The sequence below is a fragment of the Glossina fuscipes genome, unplaced genomic scaffold, assembly GCF_014805625.2.
Source record: "Glossina fuscipes isolate IAEA_lab_2018 unplaced genomic scaffold, Yale_Gfus_2 0, whole genome shotgun sequence".
Taxonomy (NCBI): Eukaryota; Metazoa; Arthropoda; class Insecta; order Diptera; family Glossinidae; genus Glossina; species Glossina fuscipes.
Window position 1 is genome coordinate 39,345,414 of NW_023998414.1, and position 20,766 is coordinate 39,366,179.

Genomic DNA, 20,766 nt, shown 5'->3' on the forward strand with positions numbered 1-20,766 from the left:
TCTATTGTGTGGTGAATATTATAGCAATAATGTAAAAGATTAACAAAGATTTTGCGGATATAAAATTTATTGGTCTTAATCAGTTACAATTTCTACCAAAAAATTGAACAGACGCAACTCTTGCAAAAAATGGCGGATTTCGCATAACTATACCTATAAAGTACACAAAAGGTCTTTCCTCTTTTCAGATGGGGGCGAATTATTTGTCAATTGTATTTTCAATTAGTAAATGCTAAAAGAATGAGATCTACTCTTATTTGTATTCACACATAAAGTAAAAACTTTAAAAGATTTAATTATTAACTTTATATTACTATTTTTTTCACAATATCTGCATATCAGCAATAGCATATTGAATTAAAATAAGTGCAATACGATCGCATTAAAAGAAAAAGTTTATGTAAAAGAAGACCAACTACATAAGGAAGTAGGAATAAAATTTGGTTAGTATTTTTAGAAAATCCTATAAATATGTTTTTGCGTGGAACGAAATACCGCTGGCAACACTGTTAGAATTACTATGAGTTTTGTTTTCTTTATTGCAATTGCTTAGAGATATTGTTACCAAAATGTCTGGTTGCGCTTGTATTGAAACTATATATAAAGAGCTTAAAACCGATTTTAATAAAAAGCCGCAAAATCTAAAAAAGTGCGGTCAATCGTTGGACAAATTAAAGGTACTATAAAAAATAACCTTAAAAAAACGTCTTTTCATTGTTATGTTTACTTTTATGTCACTAGATTGCTCTAACCAAGTTGGCATTTTTGCCTACCAAAGATGTCAAGTCATCCAAATCTGAAATGATTCTTGCTAGAGATGTTTTGGAAATAGCCGTAGAATACAGTGTAGCCACTAAGGATATACCAGCTTTTGAAAGATACATGTCCCAATTGAAATGCTACTACTATGATTACAAGTAAGTCTACCAATATGTTTTGAATCGTCGAATTTAACAATTTCAAACATTTTAGGAAAGTAATCGGTGAATCGAAGAATATGTTTAAATTGTTGGGTCTGAATTTATTGTTCTTACTTTCCGTCAATAGAGTTTCAGAATTTCACACTGAATTGGAGCTTTTGTCGGCCGATATTATACATACTAATGAATATATCGGTCCGATTCTAGCTTTGGAACAGTATATTATGGAGGGAAGATATAATAAAATTTTCCAAGCCAAGGTTTTGTCTAATACTCAAAAATCGCATTGTCAGAATGATATTAATTTTTTTATGCAGAGTTCTGCTCCGTCGGAGATTTACAATTATTTCATGGACATACTGTTATCCACTGTTCGTGACGAAATCGGTGCTTGCATTGAAAAAGCTTATGATAAAATCTCCATGCTAGAAGCTGCCAAACGATTGAATTTAAAAACATCTGAAGAAATGAAAACCTATGGAAAGAAACGCAATTGGCTACTGGATGCAAACGGTTTTTATAACTTTGTGGACAAATCTACAAAGGCAAAGGAGATATTGCCATCCGTGGAATTGGCTGAACAAGCCATCTTCTACGCTCGAGAGTTAGAAATGATTGTTTGATTTCCCAAAGCATAAAAATAAATATATATGTATGCGTTTTATAAGAATTTTATTTTACTTAATTTCGTTTCAAAATTTCATCTTATCCCACTTGATCGAACCCAATCAACAATCGCCTTATTTTTTTAAAGCTGACGGTTGGGGGCATCTATATTTCGCCATTTCCACTTCGGCTTCGGCATAGCTATAACGGTTGAAACAGAAATATTCTGGTACTTTATATTCCGCGTTATGTGCTGCCCCTGGCCCAACAGGACTGCTTGCAGGTTTAACACAGTTATTGGACAAACCTTTTACGTTACTTAAACCTGGAGATGTTGATTGAATTATTTGCGTATAGAATCGCACAGCAGTTCTACAATAAACTTGTGGTTTTCTCAGCATTATTTATAGTTTTTACTTTTACTCAAATTCGGTTTAACTCACGTAATAGTGAATAATGACTTATTGTCAAAGAAAAGAAAAAAATATTTTGACAATATTAGCTAAAACAGGGTTGTATCAAAATCAAAACAATCATATGTCAAATTACAAATTTGTAGAATTTTTATACATTCAGAAATATCTTTCATTTTTGCTTAAATTTAGATCCTACGCTGCCGTAACGCTCATCAATAGATGTAACAGGCAGCCGCCTTTTCTGTTGTTTTTCAATTTTACTTTTATTACGGCATTTGACGGAAGATAGTCCAGTTTGGTTTTTGCCTAATTGATGAAACTTCCGGCGTTCCTCTCTAATTTGTTTAAGCCGATTCCGTTCCGCTAAAAATTCTTTGTAATTCTTGTAAGGCTTCTTTGGTGGTTTTGCTCCTAAATCGACTAAATGATATATCATCATTTTTTTCCGATTTTTCTCGGCTCGTTGATTATTCATCGCAAATTTAAGCACTTCATGCCGAGCACGTTTTATATCAAATTCATTTCTTCTTTTTTCTTCATCGTTACTAACTTGATTGCGCACGACCTGCTGTGACTTACGCTTAGGTCCTTCAAATACCAAAGCTTCGAACTCTTGATGCTTTTTTGGCAACATCAAAGCTGCCTTTGTAAGAACGGGTTTGATATTCGTATCTACATTCATTTTGTGAACGCAATTATTTATCTATCTACTCACGCGAACATTACTAAGGCTTATAATTATTAAAGATGAAAACTTATTCGCTTGGTTGATACCAAACATATTGATATTAGCAAACTTTAATGAATGTGAACATAACAAACTGAGTAAAAATATGAAACTTAAGCAAAAACGTTATATATTTTTTAACAAATTAGGTAAATTTTAGCTTTTTTTGATTATCATGGAATTCATTAACGGCGGTTCAAGTTTACAGTGATAATTAAAGAATTTTGCTCTTAAAAATTTGAAAAATTCAATTTTTTGGCAATGTATTGCAAATTATCTATGTATAGATTTTTAACAAATTTTGGAGAATTTTATGTAGTTTTTTTCGATATCTAAACTAATATGCTAAACTTGAACAAACAAAATGTTGTTTAAACTTCATGAAAGGATAACGTATGGTAGCGTTATATAGAGAGAAAGTCTGTTAGTTTTCTTTTTTTAGACATAACATTTGTTGCTAGTTATTGCATATTACAATTTTCAAAATAAGCAACATGCAATAACAATATGAATAAACGTTTACGGAAAGATTTGAGCAGATATCGAACCATAAAATTTAAATGAAAACAAGTAAACTGTCAGGCAACTGTTAAACAGTCTACACTATTTCGCTTTGTAAATTCATTAATTTTCGTGGCAATATTCCGAAAAGAAGTCATTATTTTTATATAAGATTACTTTATACTTTTCATGAAAGTCCTAAAATAAAAGATGCTGAAAACGTTAACTAACGTGGTCAAAATTTAGTGAACTTAATTTAGTTATCTAAGATTTTATTATTTTTCAATAGTTTTCGTCATAACTACTGGAAGATTTTATGGCCGTACAAGGGCTCACTTCTTGTGAAAGCTCCTATACATACTCCTATAAATTCTTAATGGTTAATGCTTAGGCTACATTGCCGCTGTGGACCAGTTTTCGTCATAAAAGTTTATACATTGGACCTTTTTACTAAATGGCTTGCTTTACTATTCATGAGAATAATGTATCCATATGGCTTGCATTTAATCCAGTTAATTTTTATGTTAATTTAATATTATGGAAAATTTTTTATCAAAAACATTAAAAAGTAGACCTTTCTGACATATGAGGCTTTATATATCAAAATTAGGGGTTTTTACTATATAAAGATTCAGTTTCCGTAAAAACGGATTCTTGGCGCGAAATACGGGATATTACATTATTTTCTCGTATAACGACGGGAACGCAGTCAAAAAAGTGTTGCGAAATTTCATCGAAGTATCTTAAAAATTGTGACCTATAGGTTAAATACAAGAATAAATGGATAGAGTTAAAGAATATAAAAAAGAGGAAAATTTCGTTCGTAAGAAATTTTATGCTTCTGTAGAAAATTATTATTCATTATTTAAGCTATATGCAGCCATTTCATCAAAATTTTAAAATAATATGATATCATTGTTCATTGTCTCTCTAGACTGATTTGCTCTCTTACGAAAATGGAATAGGAACGCTTTTGCGCTATACTGGAAGACTTGTCTTGAAAATTTCACGCAGTGTTTGACTAATAAATAGAAGTGTCTACCCTTTACTACCTGTAAAAACTCAAATTTTAAAACTTATTAAATAGCATTTGCTATTGTAATAATTAATCAAAAAAAAACAAAAAAAAAAAAAAAAAGGAAAAATGGCCGGTGTACAAAATGAAATCGGCGACAGCGACACTATAAAAAACGAAATATCTAAAGAATTACGCGATAAAGCAAACGAGTTCTTAAACAATAAACTTAAAGCTAACAATCTAGTAGACATTGTGGTATATTTAGAGGTAGCGACATGTACAAGCAAATTTTATTTGCACTTAAATAACCGCAATTTTTGCAATTTACAGGTATGTCTTAATAATAAGCAACCAATCATTCCTGGTTTATTAACATTAGAAGTGGTCTTCACTGAACTTTTGAAAAGGAGAGACTTTTGTGAAAATAAAAACGCCTTAGATGGTAAAGTGCAAACAGCAAAGTCTGAAGCGTTAATTAAATATTGCGCTTGGTTAAGAGAACGTTATGAAGATTCTATGGCACTTATGTTGAAGGCTATAGATTCTGAGAAGGAATTTGAGAGCGTACAAGCTTTATCTAGTTGCATGAAATTGTTGGCAGCCGAAGGAAAATATCCCCTGGATGGCGCAGAAGCTCAATTCCCTCAATTACGTTTACACAATATTCTTCAAAAACTCCTTTCGGTTGACCGTTTGCATTTGAATACTATCCAACATTTAAAAGATTATACCGTAAATGTGGATTTTGTACAATATTGTTGGCGACTATTGCAACACAATTTATTAAAAAAGTCTACATTAAAGCATGAAACTTTTGCTTTGAACTTTCTGGAATTAATACACACGTTGCCGGTATCCAAAGAGCTATTTGAACAAAATAAACGTTTATGCCCTTTCCCGGAAAAAGCGTTGCCCGCTTATGGTGCAACACGAAAGCATATCAATAAAGTGTGGAACAATTTAATGCAATGTGTGGGACCAGACATGTTGGAAATCGTGCATAAGAAACTATTAATCATACTTTTAGAAAGGATATTACCACATTTAGACAAACCCATTTTACTAACAGATTTTCTAATGGATTCTTTAGATTGCGGTAAGCAGAAATTTAAAATATATGCAATGGAAATGCTATTTATAAGCTTTTGTTATCGATAGGAGGCGCCGTTTCACTTCTAGCTTTGCAGGGAATGTTTACATTGATTCAGAAGCACAACATAACTTACCCGAATGTCTATGAAAAATTGTATTCCATGTTTGAACCCGAAATATTCCACACTAAATTCAAAGCTCGCTTATTCTATTTGGCTGATATTTTTTTGAGTTCGACACATTTACCTGAAGGATTGGTTGCAGCATTTGTTAAGCGTTTAGCACGTTTGAGTATTGTTGCTCCACCACAAGACGCCGTTATTATATTGTATTTCATTGGAAACTTACTGATGCGTCATACCGGATTAAAAAGATTGATATGTGCCCCAAACGAAGTTGAAGGTAAGTACCATTTTCCGTTTATTCTCCGTTATCTCGAGAGTGAATCGCTTTTGCTTAGTATCTCGTGATCCTTACGTAATGGAAGAGCGTCAGCCAGTGAAGGCAAATGCTTTGGAAAGCTCTTTGTGGGAGATTGTCGCTTTGCAAAAGCATGCGCTACCAACGGTTGCAGCAGCTGCCAAATTTATCATGCAACCTCTGCCCAAAAACGAATGGGACTTGTCTTCAGTCTTAGAAATAAAAGAGGACGATGTAAGTCTTTGGAGTCTTATTATATTTTAGCTAACACCAGGTTTTCTCGCAGATTTTTGACCAAGAAATCAGTAAAAGATCCAAACAATATGCGATGGCTATTGAAAAGTCGCAAGCACTATTCCTGCCAAAAAATGATTTATTTCAGCAAAATTGGTGCCTGATCTAAACTGTTAGCCAATAATAAAAATATTTAAAAAAATTGTTATTTATAGCCTGGAATCTTTAATTTTTTGAGAAATTTGTTACAATGTTTATATAATAACAATAAAAATAATAATAATATGGAACATTTCATACTAAATTGTTTTTGAATACTTTATTTATAGTTTTAAAGCTCGACAAGTTCTTCCTTAGCAAAATTTGTGCCGAACAAAGTGTTACAAGCTACTGCGGCCACATTACGACGCGCTGTCTTTTTAGAACGTCCTATAGCGACGAATTCTTGATTGTCGACTACCACGCCCATAGATTGCATCACATTTGGCTTCTCACCAACTTTGCCTTTTTCGGTATAAGTAATACCCGGTCTCATCTTATAACGAATGATATATTATAGAGCAGAATGTAGGGGACTTGTTTAAAATTTCTAATCCTTACCACACATAATAATGAAGCCGGGTGCATAGATTCCCAATTGGTGGGCAATTCATTACGTATAGGAGCCTTCTTTGGTTCTTTTACCACCACACTTCCTTCATTGTCACTCGTGTTACCTTGCGATGGATGCATTTCCGGTATAACAAAGCCTTCACTTTCCCACTCCGAAAATAACTTATATAAAGCAAATGACGCCAAATTGACCATGGGCACGTCGTCAACCGGATCGACTTCTTTATTTTGACCATCAACTTTTTCATTGCTTTCATTTGCGTCGTTAGTGTCCATTGGTTCATTACATAACGAAGAGGTGGTGCTCATATTTCCACTATGTTTAGTTGATCGCGGATTTTGGCGCATTTTAGCTATTATGTAGTCACGCAAAGCCTTTTCACAGGCATTGTTCTTTGCGGCCATTTTCGAATTACCACGTCCTTCATACTGATTACCGTTAACAGTTACCACAGTAACAAAACCTCCATTCGGATTATTCGTAATCGTAAATTCACCAATTGTAATGCCCTTGACTTCGTTCAAAGCCATCAAGGCGTTCTTCGGTATAATCGTTTTACGCAATCGACGATTTTGAAGAACACGTTTCTCCTTAGCGCGAACTGAAACGTGAGTACGAAAGTAATATTTTTATGTATATAAAAAAAAAAAAATTATTTAAAAAGAAATATGAATTTTTGAAACCTTCGCTTTTCGAGCTTTTAATAAAACTGAGGATCCAAAAGCAGATTTGGATTCCATTTTACGCATTACTCGGACATTTTTACTCGCACACGCTTCTATTTTGGTTCTTATTTAAAAGTTGCTTCATAAGTTTTTTAACAAAAATTATCGCAACAAGTTTGTCAAATTTTGAGTGCTGTAGAGCTGAAGCAAACCGCTAAATAAGTAAACAACAACGTGTCCGAATTAAGAAGATTAAAAGGTTCAATAGTGATTTCAAACTTGGACCACACTATTGTTTGGAATACATTGCGGGTATGCCTTTTTCTTCAAATTTGATCTTGTGCAGTCCAGGCCAATCAGTTAAGCATTTACCTGAAGCTTTCTTGCGGGTTAAAAAAAGTCTCTTAAATCTGATTTTTCCGTTTTCATCAACCATGCCGTTATCCAAACAGAAATTATTTCCTTTATCATCTCCGGCGGCTACTACACTTTGCGAAGCTATATCATGTTGTATGGCGGCTTCGTGTTGCCCAACCTGTTGTTGAGTTCTTGGTGACGTTACCGGTTCAATTTTTACAGGCTTATGAATCTGCAGTTGCGATTGAGGGTGTGGCTGCGTTGAGGAAGCACTCAGTTGAGCTTTAATGGTCTGCGCTTGTTGCGGTGATATTTGTTGTTGCACTTGCTGCTGCCTTAACGTGGGCGCGCTGGGATAAGTCTGGTTTTGATGCTGAGATTATATCAAAATTGACAATTCATTTCATCATTATTATCAGAAAATACTTTTCAGTATGACTTTTTATACTTATACTAATATGGGCTAATAAGAAATTACCAAAACTTTGCAAACTCATGCTTTCTTATCGTACTAGGTGCGATGATTCGTATCCAAAAAGAGCTGTAGTTGGCTGAATTCGCATGCACAGCAGGTATTGGTTACATTTTAGCGGTACAAAAACCTTAGTTTAGGAATAGCTATGAACATCTATATAGCCAATACCCAAACGTAATAATATACTATTTTGCATTATCTTGAAATAATGGCGACATAAATATAATTTCTTAACTTATGTCATCCGAATTATTTAATTCTTTATTCCCTAGACTGTACTAGACTATATATAAAGTTCTGTACAAAATATATTCTGGATACAATGTCTGAGGGATAAAGAAGTTTTTTCATTTTTTGTTTTCCACATAAATATAATCTCCCTTGTCTTTATTTTTATTATTTTTTTTTATATTCTCGTAAAATTATTGACTGTTATCGTTTCAATGACTCATCTTTTAAAATCAAGATTAGCTGCACAAATCTATTTACTTAATGCTGATGGATTCGTTCGTAAAAAAGGCAAATATGGAACGGAATTAAGCGTCTGCCCACAAGAGCATTGCACGTTCTAGACTATTATAAATTTTTTTTTAATTTCACCAAACAAGCAAAATAAAATATCACTTTAACGTGGTTAATTTCATTAATTATGCTTTAAGATGGCCCGAATAATTATTTGAACCGAATTTTATATTCATCAGATGACTGCAGACGAAAGTGGATTGACACATTTGTCTCCGAGATGGGATTTTTGCCTTTGTTAACGGAAATGATACTAGAGATACTAGAGATACATGATTTTCGCAATTGACTCAATAATGTAGGCATCAAGTTCCAAGCACGTATATCAACTGGCATGAGCATTTCCTAACGCCGAGTTGCCCAAATAATCTGATAATACTAAATCAATTCGCTTTTTATTTTTAACTGGAATTAGACTCATTCTACGTCTCAAAAAAAAGGATAGTGAATCCTAATACCATTTTGTCGTGTTGAGTACACAGAAATCACCCCCAAGTCAATATGTTTCACCAAATAAGTTTCACTTCCCGCAACTAATGGCGAACTCATTTCCGTAGTACATATAAAAAGCGAGGTATCGCCCTGTATGACATAAAATGCTTCATCAGACAATTTATAATGGATTTGTAAAATTTTTTTTCGGTTTTTCTCTTAAGTATTCGTTTAGGTATTTAGCCAAATGAAAATGTACATAACTATAAAACACAAAACTAATAATTTAAGCAAATGTTTACATAGAACAGTTTCCAATAATCGAGCAAAAGCGCTAAAAAGTCCTACAGTAAAATCCAATGGACACAAATAAGATTTTTTGTTATAACCAAGCGAGCTCTAAAGACTCCCGATGTAATCGGGAAATGATCTTTGATTCTCTTTCTTTCGTTATAACAACTGCAGACTTAAGATAGATATTAACGCTTCTAAGGATTATTGAAAAAAAGTCTAAGATATTGATTTTTTTAATACAATTGTTATTTTATAATCATAAACTTTTTCGCTGTAAATTGTAAAAGAAATAAAATGAAAATATGTTAATTTCTCTGCAATATATATACGTACGTCTATACACACATATGTACATTAAGACAATTAATTTAGAAAAATTAATTCGATACTAGACTTTCGCTCTGCTTAATTTACAACATGTAATGAAATTCACAAAATTGCAATCATGAAAAACTTACATAAACACCGCCAGAAACAAATGGCTTATTGCCTCCAACAATAATACGTTTCGGCCGATTCATTTTTATTTATTTTATATCAATTCTTATAATTTAAAAACGCAAAGCTATTTTCACACGGTCTTTCTCAAATGATGTGAAAAATGTGTATAATAAAATTTGAGTTAATCACCACGAATACCGATAACTAATTCAAATATAGTGATGCTATAACATGAAATAGTGGTGGTGAACTTTATTGACAGAGTTGACTTAAGTGGACAATTGGATGAAAAGAGTAGAAAATTAATACCTTTTTTAGATCGTAACGTTGACAGAGATTTTCGCAGTAACTTTTAAACATATATAATATATATTTGCACAACCATGATAGACTTTAAAATATTGCAAGAATGACTCAACATATTTATGATTCGTTATATAAAATTTAAGATCAGTAATTCATATTACACAAATGTGGGCCTTATTTTAAGTGGTAGTTTAAGTAAATCTATGGTCACGTATGGACTACTATTTTTGAGGTATTTAATACTTAGTGACAACATACAGAAGTAAGGTTTTTGTCCCACTTTATATAGAATACCAACAAAAACGATCTCGAATAGAATGAACATTTTTGACTCGTCGGCCCAGTAGGCCGTAAGTCCCGATTAACAACTCAATGGCCGTGGGTGTAAATCTCAAGAACGGGAGGATTTTCAATAAAGCCGATAGCTTTAGATGCTATAGTCAATAAAATTTTATACAATAGCGTACCATATACTCCGTAGTGAGTAGCTTCATTTTGCATCTACAGTCTTCCTTGTTCATTTTGTTGGTTTACTAGAGCCATATGTTAACAGTTAAACTACGCAATGCACTGCGGCACTAGTGCTTTAAGACTTTTGTTTTAGGATTTATTCTTAATTAAGTTTCACTTTGGAAAACACACAAACACATAAATGGGCATAAATGCTTTTTTTTAGTCTAAGAATTTATTTCATTAGTCTACAACTACAATAATAATAATAATATATTTCAACAAATCGTTTTTACTTTTTGCATCTTATGTTCTTTTTGTTTTATTGGTTTGCTTAAATACATAAAAGTTCATATGTAATTTGCTAGTAAAAAGTTTCATGGTCGAAACGCTTGCAAATTTCTATGCGTACATTTTCAATGCGTTAAACTTGAATTTCAATCCAGACATGCAAGCACCACTTCGTCATGATTTCGACCACAAATGGATTTTAATCACACCACTAAAAAAATAATTAGAAGGCCTGAGCATATAAGTAGTTGTTAGCATAATTTCATACTTGTGAATAAGTTTGCTACTATTATTACAGGAATTTTCAAACTGTTATGCATTATTTTTCGTCATTTGCAAATTTTTTACGACGAAATTATTTTTTGGGTTTTGTAGTGGTCCAGTCTACGTATTCCCTTTTTTAAGTTGCCTGTTTTGCAATGTCACGTTTTTTATCAGTACTTTTCACCAGTATACTTTTAATTTCGTTTCTGTCAGACTGAATGGCAACACTACTGCCCAACAGTTTTCTACGTCAGTTCATACAAAAATATACATTAAAACGTATAAAATTCTATAGTTAATCCACATAAAAAAAAGTAAAGTTGTAAAAGTTTAGAGAAGTACTTGGAACTATTTAAGAGTAATACCTTAGACAATGGCTGTCCCGACAGTAACCATGGGCATACAAAGCACAGCAGGTGCTGTGCCTGTGCGTAATGAAAAAGGAGAAATTTCAATGGAAAAGGTAAAGGTCCAACGTTATATATCAGGCAAAAGACCAGATTATGCCAAAGAAAATTCCAGCTCCGAAGAAAGCGATTTGGAAGACTTTCTAGATAGCCGCCGCCGCCAATTGGCGGCTACCCAACACGATAAACGTTATCGTAGACATGACAAAGAAGATCCCACTCGAAAAGAACCATCCGATCACGATGAAACTGTGGAAGAAATAGATGATCCACGGTTACGCCGTTTAAGAGCTCGTCCAATTGAAGCTGAAGTATTAGAACAGGAACGCATGGAACGTCATCGCCACATACACGAGCCAGAACTTTTGGAAACAGATAGCGAAGAAGACAATGAAGAAAATAAGAATGAAAATGGGGAGCAGCAAAATATTGAGAGAGTCACCAATAAAATTACCCTCGCCTCGGAATCAGATACGGATTCAGAATTAAGTGAAACTGAACTCGAACAAAAACGTTTGAAGCTTAGACAGCGTATGTTGCAGCAACAAAAGGAAGAGGAAATCTTACAAAAAGAAGAGGAAAAACAATCGGAATCGTCGGACACCGAAAGCTCAGAATATGAAGAGGAAACCGAAAGCGAAGAAGAGAATGAACCTCGCCTGAAACCATTATTTGTGCGTAAAAAAGATCGGGCAACGATTCAAGAAAAAGAACGTGAAACGTTAAGACAGAAGGAAATAGAGATTGAAACCAAGCGGCTTGCTAAAGAGAGGCGCAGACAAACCTTACGTTTAGTAGAAGACAGTATTAAAAAAGATTTGGAAAAATCGAAGCCAGAAACTGCCGAACCAAGTATAGATGACGTCTGTACCGACGATGAAAACGATGAAGTGGAATATGAAGCATGGAAATTGCGGGAACTGAAACGCATGAAACGTGACCGTGAAGAAAGAGAGAATGCGGAACGTGAACAATTGGAAATTGATCGTCTGCGTAATCTTACTGATGAAGAACGACGTCAGGAACTACGTCAAAATCCTCGCGTCATTACGAATAAGGCCACGAAGGGCAAATATAAATTCTTGCAGAAATACTATCACAGGGGAGCTTTCTACTTGGATGAAGAAAACGATATATTGAAACGTGACTTCGCTCAAGCCACTCTCGAAGATCATTTCGACAAAACTATACTACCGAAAGTGATGCAAGTAAAGAATTTCGGTCGCTGTGGCCGTACAAAATATACCCATTTAGTCGATCAAGACACTACAAAATTCGATTCACCATGGTTTGCTGAAACTGCGAACAATATTAAATTTCACAATGAACGTGCTGGGGGCATGAAACAAGTGTTTGACAAGCCTTCACTATCAAAACGCAAAAAATTAGAATAAATTTCTTTTAGCTTTAAATCTACTGAGCTTTAATTCGAATTCTAATCGTGTACAATTTAACGAAGACAATTTCAACTAAGTAGGAACGAGATACCCAAGTACGTATGAAATCTGTATGTATTTGACCTACAAAATTTGTGCTTTTGTAAAACTAGAAATTTAATAAACGGTTAAGATTTAGTTTCATTATTCAGTCGCAATTTTTCTTCTTTTATGGCCGCATACAACATAATACAATGCAAATGCATTTAAAATCGACTTCCAAATGCACTGAAAGTGCTAAGATCTCAATTGAAAAAAAAAGAGAAATTATAAACGGCATAATGCCAATCGCTCGGTTATTTGTAGGTTATTAAGATAAATTTAAGAAACTAAATAAATTTTTTGTAAAAAACATCCGTATCGTACGATAGTTCGATAACAAGAACGGTAAACCTAAGACCCAAGGTTTATTTTGAATCCAAACAACTAAGAATCAGTCAGTCTATCTTCAAACAATGTGTACACATTAGAGCTCGCTTTTCTACACTATAGCGACTCGAAATAAACGTGTAAACAGTAGATGATAGATATTTTGATGGTTTTGTACTTACATACCCTGTGCCAACTACAAACGTTATGATCTACACCAACATCCCCAGAATTTGCAACGGCACCATTTGCGAGGCCTGTTAATTATAAAAGAAGTGGTTAAGCCACCCACCAGGAACCCAACGAACTTAACCTATTGATTGCCTTTTTTTTTTTTTTTCATAATGATGTTCGTTTCCATTTTTCCTTCTTCATTTTATTTTATCTCCTCATAACGATTAACGTTTAATATTTTTTAGCTTTATTAACAGTAGAGTGGGCAGCACTGTTGCTTGTCATCGTTTTTGTCGCTTTGTATCAAATTTCGTATTCTCAAACGAATTTGACGAGAGTATTTCCAATGGCAATGTTGCGCTAAAACATAATTATTAACTTCGAACTTGTTAACTTCCGAAAACCATAAAATTATACATAAAGAGAAAACGAGATAGAATTGCTAATTTACTATTTTAATATAATAATTACTATCACCGTTTTGATGTTTGAACGATCAAATAGAATTGATTGACAAATAGACTTATATAAAGGAAATGACGCTCTTTTTATAGGTTTACTTTTACATATTTTCTATAAATTTTGCATAAGAGTACTGTAATTATTTTTGCTTCCATTTCCTGTACATGTTTCCTTTATATTTTCATTTAATCTCTAAAAATTTTCTCTTTACACCGTTGACCTATGCTTTATTGTTATAATAAAAATACTCATTGGTCTACACAAATGCAATATGTTTTTCGTAGTCTCCAATTTTATGTTTATATATTAGAATACAAAAGAAGGATACTAAGAACATGACCGGTCCGTCTGGCAGACGTATATATTTAGTGGTTGTGCTTTAGAAAAGGCAGTATGTTAAAGAAATATTGTACAAAATAAAGCAACACTGAAAAGTAGAACGTGAGATATTTGCAAGACGAAGTAAGGAGTTGAATGTTGAACTGAATAGATCATCAAATTCGTAGTTTTTAAATCTGTGATTTCTAAGTTTAGGTATTGTAAGCTACAACGTAATTGAAGGTGTGGAATACTCAAAGCTCCTATATCTGCTATGTAATATCGTTTATGTAATTGGAGTAATAATCTGTACTTTAATTTCAATATATAAATCCGACTTATACTTATTCATTCTTCTTGTGTACATTGTTCTTCAGCACAATACACTTGAATTGGCCCTTGAAGGGCTCGTGAACTTTATACCGTGCTATGAATAAATAAACAAATAAATAAAAGATCAGAGAAAGACAAAAAAAAAAAAAGTGAGAAAGATTTCAATAGAAAACTATAAAATAAAATTAAGATTAAAAAATATCCATACATTTTCCAAATTTCCAAACTTCGAATTCGTGCTACCGGCGTATATAAATATTTACAAATACCAGGAATGATATTTTTTGGTACTTTAAACGTCTACAGCAGCTGTCATATTGCTACATTCACATTGTTTTCTTTATGTAGAAATATGTTGTTATGTTTCCTTGCGTCATTTGCCTTGCCTTTGTTTCTATTTAGCGTCTTTTTACATCCCTGACACAGAATTTTCGAAAAACAGCCATTTTTCGAACATTGTTCTCATAATAAATTTCGTCTGAAACAGCATCATTTTATTTGCGACAATCAAAGTTTTTCATAAAGAAATTCGTGAACAATTTTTTATATAATTAATTGCTGTTTATGTTTACGTGTTACTGTGGAAAATAGGAAAACAAATTATAAACACCGATGGAATATTTTGCTTGAACATGGAAATTTTGCCTACCACACATAGTTTTCCTCGTTTTCACTAATTTTTGGTGTCTCCCCGGTATCTTCGTTATCTTTCCGCAGGTAAGACTCAGCGCCGATCATCAACATACAGCCACTATCTATCCGATCATACCTATATATATATAAAGAAATCTCTAATCCTTTTCCACGTCATAAAAAAGGAAAAAGTATTTAAAAGACTTGTAAAAATTAAAATATAAAAGTTAAAACGTGATTGCGATGCAATACAAACACAATAAAGACAGTACAGTGGTGTATATGTATTATAAAAGTGTAAAAAAAAAGAAAAAGAAAATGTTCGAAATTGTCTTAAAAATCGCGTTTACCTCAGTTAAATAATGTAGTTTTTTTTATGTTGTATTTGTGTTCGAAAAAAAAAAACTCTAAAAGAAGATCACTGGCAATATTTGTAGACAAATGAAGGTAAGATTATATGAATTCATATCCAGAAAAATCCATAACACACGCAAAATCTTAGTTTCATAAATTTTAACAAAAGTAATCGAATAAATTTGTCGCAAAATGATTACAAAATGACGGATATGTGATTAATATTCGTCACGGCATTTGCACATTAATGCTTCTGATCGTGAAAAGTGATCGATAGGTTGTAGAAATATTTTGGGGCATAATATTCATAATTTATTAAATTTATTATAGGGAAAGTAATTTCATTCGCTACTATAAGCCTACAAATCTGGTTATTTAGTATGTGGTTTATTCAATAAATTTATAGATAATCAATTATACGTTTTTCTTCAACAGTGTAATTTTCTAAATAGTTAGTACCCCAGTCCGTATGATTTGATATGCCTACGAAGTTTTAGGTGACTAAATTATAGTTTACTTTAATTTATTAAAACGTTATTTATTTTGTATCAAATCTTTAGTAAATTTAAAAATACCACATATTGATTATTTATTAGAAAATTTTTTGTTGGTAAACCAGGTTTGGATCGGTTCACAATTTTCCTTTATTGCATTTCAGTTTTTGGACACTTGGTATAATGGAATTACAAAAGACCAGCACTCATCTTAAAAACTTTACGTGAACTTTATATCGGTGTAAGTTTGGTATGCACCCTTATATCGTTAACGAAGTAAAATGTAATCTAAAGCCGACGTTCTACAAAACCTCATCCCAATTCTTCGCAACATTAAATAAAAACTAAAGGCTTAAAACAAAAAGTTTAATGTTTTTGTAATTTAAAATGTTTGCGATGCTCACTCTTTAGTCGTCGATTATAAATCGATGTCCAAAAGTTGTTTTATGTTTTAGAGATAATAATGAAACAGTAGCAATTAATAGTAATGTAAACATTTTTTTCCATCAGGATTTCTTGATAGTCGACCAAAGTCTGATATATAAACCAAACGTAAGGAGAAGCGTCATGGATTCTGAAGAGTCTCGACCGGGATCGTCTGCTTCAAATTCATCTTCGAACTACTCGCAAAAGTCAGGGCAATCTTCCCCCATTAATGATGGAGGGGATTATGGTCCTAAGAGCCCCATAATAAACTCTACTGCTAGCCCATTGAGCAGCACAGAGGGACGGCATTCCCGACGGTCGGTTTCAGCGGGTTCAGTTCGATCCCGATCCAAATCTGAATCTGATTCATCTTCATCATCATCATCGAGCGACAATGACGACGACGACGAAGCCAAGTCCGCCATTAGCGATGGACTTGCAAAAAGGGGTTCAGCATCTATTAGCAGTGGAAGCGAAAGAGGCAATATGAAGGAGAGACACACACTAACATCACCGGGCGCCAAATCACCGTACAGCTCAAGAGATTCTCACTCATCTTCTAATCGAAGTCGAAGTAACAGCATAGAACAACCGCAAATCACGGAAGGACTACACATGAGCCATGAGGATTTAAGTGACGTTAGCGACTTGGAAAGTGAAAAACGCAACAATAGCAAGCAATCAATAGATGATGACGGTTCCGGTGATATTATGCAAAAAACGAATGATCGTGAGAATGAGCAACAAATATTGAATTCCCCTGTAGAGGATACTGTTCCTGGGAATATTCCCATAGCGGATCTACGACAAAAGCTGGAGCAAAGAAAAAATCAACTGAAAGTGAGTAGATTTTAGAGCAGAGTATTTATATGGTATGGTGAACTTAACATGTATGCAAGTATTATTATTATGACCTTTTCCCTAAGTCCTTTTTCCCTAATTATAATAAAAAGCTTTCCATTTTTTTCTGGTTTATGGTGAACAGGGTTGCAATGGTGATTGCATTCACTCATGTATATGTAAAGATGTGATTTTCACGTGAGCTGTCTCACCTTATGCATGCGAAATGTTCATCCTTACACTGCCGTCGGACATCGAATATTATATATTATTTGAAGTTGTGTTTGTCAATGATAGCGTTGCCACACCGTTCTTTGTATTTTCTTAGCAATATATAATTTTCGAATAGGTTTGATGTACAATTTTGCTAGCCATAAATTTATACAAGAGCACAGGCAGCCCCAATCGAAACGCAGATTTCCAAAGCGTTACACGAAATCACAAATTAATGTTTTTTTTTTTTTTTTTTTAAATACGCCAACAATTTCTTAACACTCCGGTGCTTCAAAGGGCAATATCTCTCTTTAGAATTAATAATGGAATAGGTAAAGTGAAAGCGTTGGGTGGATTGTGTTGCCGTTTTATGTTAACTGCACGTTTTTATGTGTTTTAAGTGAATATATGTGGGAAAGCTTTTTCAAGACTGTTTTATACATATTATATTTGTCAGGATTTGGATGAAAATTGTGAAAATGAAGAGAACGGGACAAACGCTAATGGTGAAGTTGGAGAATCTTTGGAAGATTTAGTTAAAACGCATGACGAAGACGCGCTTGATTTCGAAGCGGAAGAGGGTGAATGCCAAGACGGAAATAAGGAGGAGGCCGAGAAACATGTCCCAAATAAAGATGGCGATGTGGAGAGAACGCAAACGACGAACAATACTCAGAAGAATTCTGAACTTGAAGAAGGAGAAGAGTTGGAAGAAGGTGAAGTTTCGGATGAGGACGAGAAGCGACCCGAAGAAACTGAACCAAAACCCGTATGTCGATTTTATACGCGCGGACAATGTACCTGGGGTATGAGTTGCCGTTTTTTGCACCCAGGTGTAACTGATAAAGGAAATTATACCATGTTCGATTTGGTTAGACCTATTCCATTGCCACCCGGCAATGCCGCAGCAATGGCGCCAAGATCCTCTGGTTATCCTCATCATGGTACAGATTATCATGACTATCGTCCTGAGCGTCCTCCTATACATCACCGCCCCGTAACTGTTCATCATCCGGCGGCTGTTTACGTTCCACATCATGAAACGAGACCGCTAAATGTTGATAGTCCGGTTGTAGTAGAAAGTGCATGGGAACGAGGTTTGCGTACTGCTAAAGAAATGATGCGTAAGGCCAGCAAGCGAAAGGAACAGGACATGGACTTTGAAGATAAAAAAATGAATCTTACTCTTTCCCCAGACGAATTGGAAAAGGATCCTTATTATTTGAAAGAACGAATGTCTCCTGCAGACGTAAGCAGAACTAAGTGGCATCATGCAATCAATTTCGTTAATGTTTTCCTATTTTGTATTGATTTTATAGAATGTGCGGCATGCGATGTATCAAGAAGCACCTAATGCGATGTACAGCCCACCAGACCGCTATGGACGTATTCACCCCGCCGTATCCCATTATGACGAAGTAGACCCATACGGACGTTCAAGTCGTTACAGAGAACTTCCAGCTCACCGAATGCCACAATATGAGGACGAAAGACGGGTGCGACCAACTCGGGAAGTAATCGTTCAACGTGTAGAACTAGCAGGTCGTGGAGATGAGTGGAGTGATCCTTGGATGCGCTCGAAATCACCAGGCGGGAGAGGCGGATCTCGAGATCGGGGAGAAAAAAGACGTCGTGATAAACGCAGCTATAGTAGCAACTCGTCGTATTCTAGCTCAACTAGTACTCAGTCAGACTCAAGCTCTGAATCGAGCCGCTCGATAAGTCCACCAGATCATCATAGGCGACGTTACAATAGTGGATCTCACAAATCTCCAACCCTCACACGCCGTCATGGTACAAGAAGTGGAAGATCACCTATTTCGCCCCCAAGGAGATCTCGGCGTTCATTAAGTAAGTTTTAAACGACTATGATTAGTAATATATCCGTTGTGTATGCATGTATATGTGTAAACTCTTTTATGCAATTGAAAATGCAAGCACCATGTGAAACAGATAAAATGGAATCGTTGGGCAATATTATTATTGATAAAAAGCAAATATTGCAAAAAGGTACAAAAACAGTAATAAGTAAATATATATATGTATTTTTTTTTTTTTTTTTTTTTTTTTGTTATATTTTATTAAATATGCAAAAGGTTACGTAAGTTTTCTGATTACTAATATCATTTATTTTTCGTAAGGTCCTCGTATATCTCCAATTTCAAGGCGAAGAGCGAATGTGACACCATCTCCAATTTATAATAAAACGTACAGTCCCATGCATAAGCGCAAGCGAAATTCTCCAGTGTTAAAGAAATCAATAAATGATAAACTAAAAGGAAAACGTCGCCACACTTCCAGTTCATCTGATACAGGTATGAGTGAATGTATAAAACTCTCTCTTCGAATTTTCGTTAGTAAGCGATTTTTTTATATGACAGTATCATCGGACACGAGTGCATCTGATTCGGATTCCGATTCGGGATCGACATCTTCGGAAAGCACATCGCGATCACGAGATCACACTCCTCCTAAACGCTCAAGAGTTCAGGAAAAGTTTGTTAGTGACCGTAAAAGCGCTAAAAAAAGTTAGTGCAAATTTATAGATCGCTTCGCTCCAAATGTTTAACAATTTTTTTTTTTTTTCATTTCAGTTGATCCCCCGAAGAAAAGATCTCCTATTTCCATTGAAATTAAAAAGCCCGCGACTGTGGGGGTCTCAGCTCTTTCGGCATCCTCACCCACACATTCATCTTTGGCCGAGAAGGAGTCGAAGAAATCGCGACGAGAAGAGCTTTTGAAGCAGTTGCGTGCAGTCGAAGATGCCATTGCAAAGAAACGATCAAAGTTGGTTTAGAGAGAATCCACAGAATAAAATTTGACTTGCTCGAATTGAAAGGAGGGGAAAAGAGGGATTCATCTTTTTGTGAACATTAATTAATAAAACCAATTAAAGTTTCACTAACAAAACTATTTAATAAATAACAATATAAGAATTAGGAATTTATCTTGTTTTTTATAAGAATTTATTTTTGTAGGTGTGACACTAAAGTTTTGCAAAATGTTTGTCAGACGTAAATAACTTCAAATTCATTATTATATAAAGCCATCCCATCCCATAAATAAAAAGATATTCGACGCTATTCGATTCTGATTAATTTTAAATTACATTAAAATTTTTTTTACAAAATGGGTCGCTTACAACGAATGTAAATTTTTTTTTTTTGTTTTTTTTTTTTTTAAATTAGAAATAGATGTTTGAGCTGCAGTTCTCTTCAACGCACATAACTTTCTGGTTATTCGAATTCCTTTTAATAACACGT

At 34.1% G+C, this 20,766-nt stretch overlaps 7 protein-coding genes across 9 annotated transcripts; 4 read left to right on the forward strand and 3 right to left on the reverse strand.

Moving 5' to 3' along the window:
- Positions 1–276: 276 nt before the first annotated feature.
- On the forward strand, positions 277–1,581 carry LOC119636947 (26S proteasome non-ATPase regulatory subunit 8). Its single transcript, XM_038032707.1, has 5 exons — positions 277–443; positions 554–677; positions 742–917; positions 973–1,180; positions 1,238–1,581. Exons 2-5 carry the CDS (start codon positions 570–572, stop codon positions 1,541–1,543), a joined length of 798 nt encoding a protein of 265 aa, XP_037888635.1. The 5' UTR covers positions 277–443; positions 554–569; the 3' UTR covers positions 1,544–1,581.
- Positions 1,576–1,950, reverse strand: LOC119636966. Its single transcript, XM_038032729.1, has one exon. The coding sequence runs from the start codon at positions 1,925–1,927 to the stop codon at positions 1,661–1,663; it is 267 nt and encodes an 88-aa protein (XP_037888657.1). The 5' UTR covers positions 1,928–1,950; the 3' UTR covers positions 1,576–1,660.
- LOC119636956 (uncharacterized protein C1orf131) lies at positions 1,934–2,740 on the reverse strand. The gene has a single exon (XM_038032719.1). It carries the CDS (start codon positions 2,622–2,624, stop codon positions 2,112–2,114), a length of 513 nt encoding a protein of 170 aa, XP_037888647.1. The 5' UTR covers positions 2,625–2,740; the 3' UTR covers positions 1,934–2,111.
- A 1,564-nt stretch (positions 2,741–4,304) lies between these two features.
- Positions 4,305–6,171, forward strand: LOC119634065 (nucleolar complex protein 4 homolog A). The gene is made up of 5 exons (XM_038027996.1): positions 4,305–4,455; positions 4,519–5,284; positions 5,347–5,682; positions 5,741–5,934; positions 5,987–6,171. The coding sequence occupies exons 1-5, from the start codon at positions 4,315–4,317 to the stop codon at positions 6,101–6,103; spliced, it is 1,554 nt and encodes a 517-aa protein (XP_037883924.1). The 5' UTR covers positions 4,305–4,314; the 3' UTR covers positions 6,104–6,171.
- Positions 6,172–6,191: 20 nt separating this feature from the next.
- Positions 6,192–9,922, reverse strand: LOC119634083 (double-stranded RNA-specific editase 1-like). The gene is made up of 4 exons (XM_038028021.1): positions 9,751–9,922; positions 7,585–7,942; positions 6,535–7,148; positions 6,192–6,469 (listed from the first exon to the last, which is right to left on the reverse strand). Exons 1-4 carry the CDS (start codon positions 9,811–9,813, stop codon positions 6,266–6,268), a joined length of 1,239 nt encoding a protein of 412 aa, XP_037883949.1. The 5' UTR covers positions 9,814–9,922; the 3' UTR covers positions 6,192–6,265.
- Positions 9,923–11,251: 1,329 nt separating this feature from the next.
- On the forward strand, positions 11,252–13,214 carry LOC119634072 (microfibrillar-associated protein 1). The gene has a single exon (XM_038028008.1). The coding sequence runs from the start codon at positions 11,418–11,420 to the stop codon at positions 12,843–12,845; it is 1,428 nt and encodes a 475-aa protein (XP_037883936.1). The 5' UTR covers positions 11,252–11,417; the 3' UTR covers positions 12,846–13,214.
- Positions 13,215–14,795: 1,581 nt separating this feature from the next.
- LOC119640554 (zinc finger CCCH domain-containing protein 18) lies at positions 14,796–20,440 on the forward strand. 3 transcript variants are annotated; one of them, XM_038038656.1, is made up of 9 exons: positions 14,796–15,260; positions 15,591–15,623; positions 16,535–17,290; positions 17,961–18,752; positions 18,823–19,354; positions 19,442–19,513; positions 19,645–19,818; positions 19,885–20,031; positions 20,098–20,440. In XM_038038656.1, the coding sequence occupies exons 2-9, from the start codon at positions 15,618–15,620 to the stop codon at positions 20,298–20,300; spliced, it is 2,682 nt and encodes an 893-aa protein (XP_037894584.1). In that variant the 5' UTR covers positions 14,796–15,260; positions 15,591–15,617; the 3' UTR covers positions 20,301–20,440. The 3 variants fall into 3 exon arrangements, with proteins under 3 accessions (XP_037894584.1, XP_037894594.1, XP_037894603.1); XM_038038666.1 differs by lacking the exon at positions 15,591–15,623 and having other exon boundaries at positions 14,797–15,260; XM_038038675.1 differs by lacking the exons at positions 14,796–15,260; positions 19,442–19,513 and having other exon boundaries at positions 15,269–15,623.
- Positions 20,441–20,766: the final 326 nt, after the last annotated feature.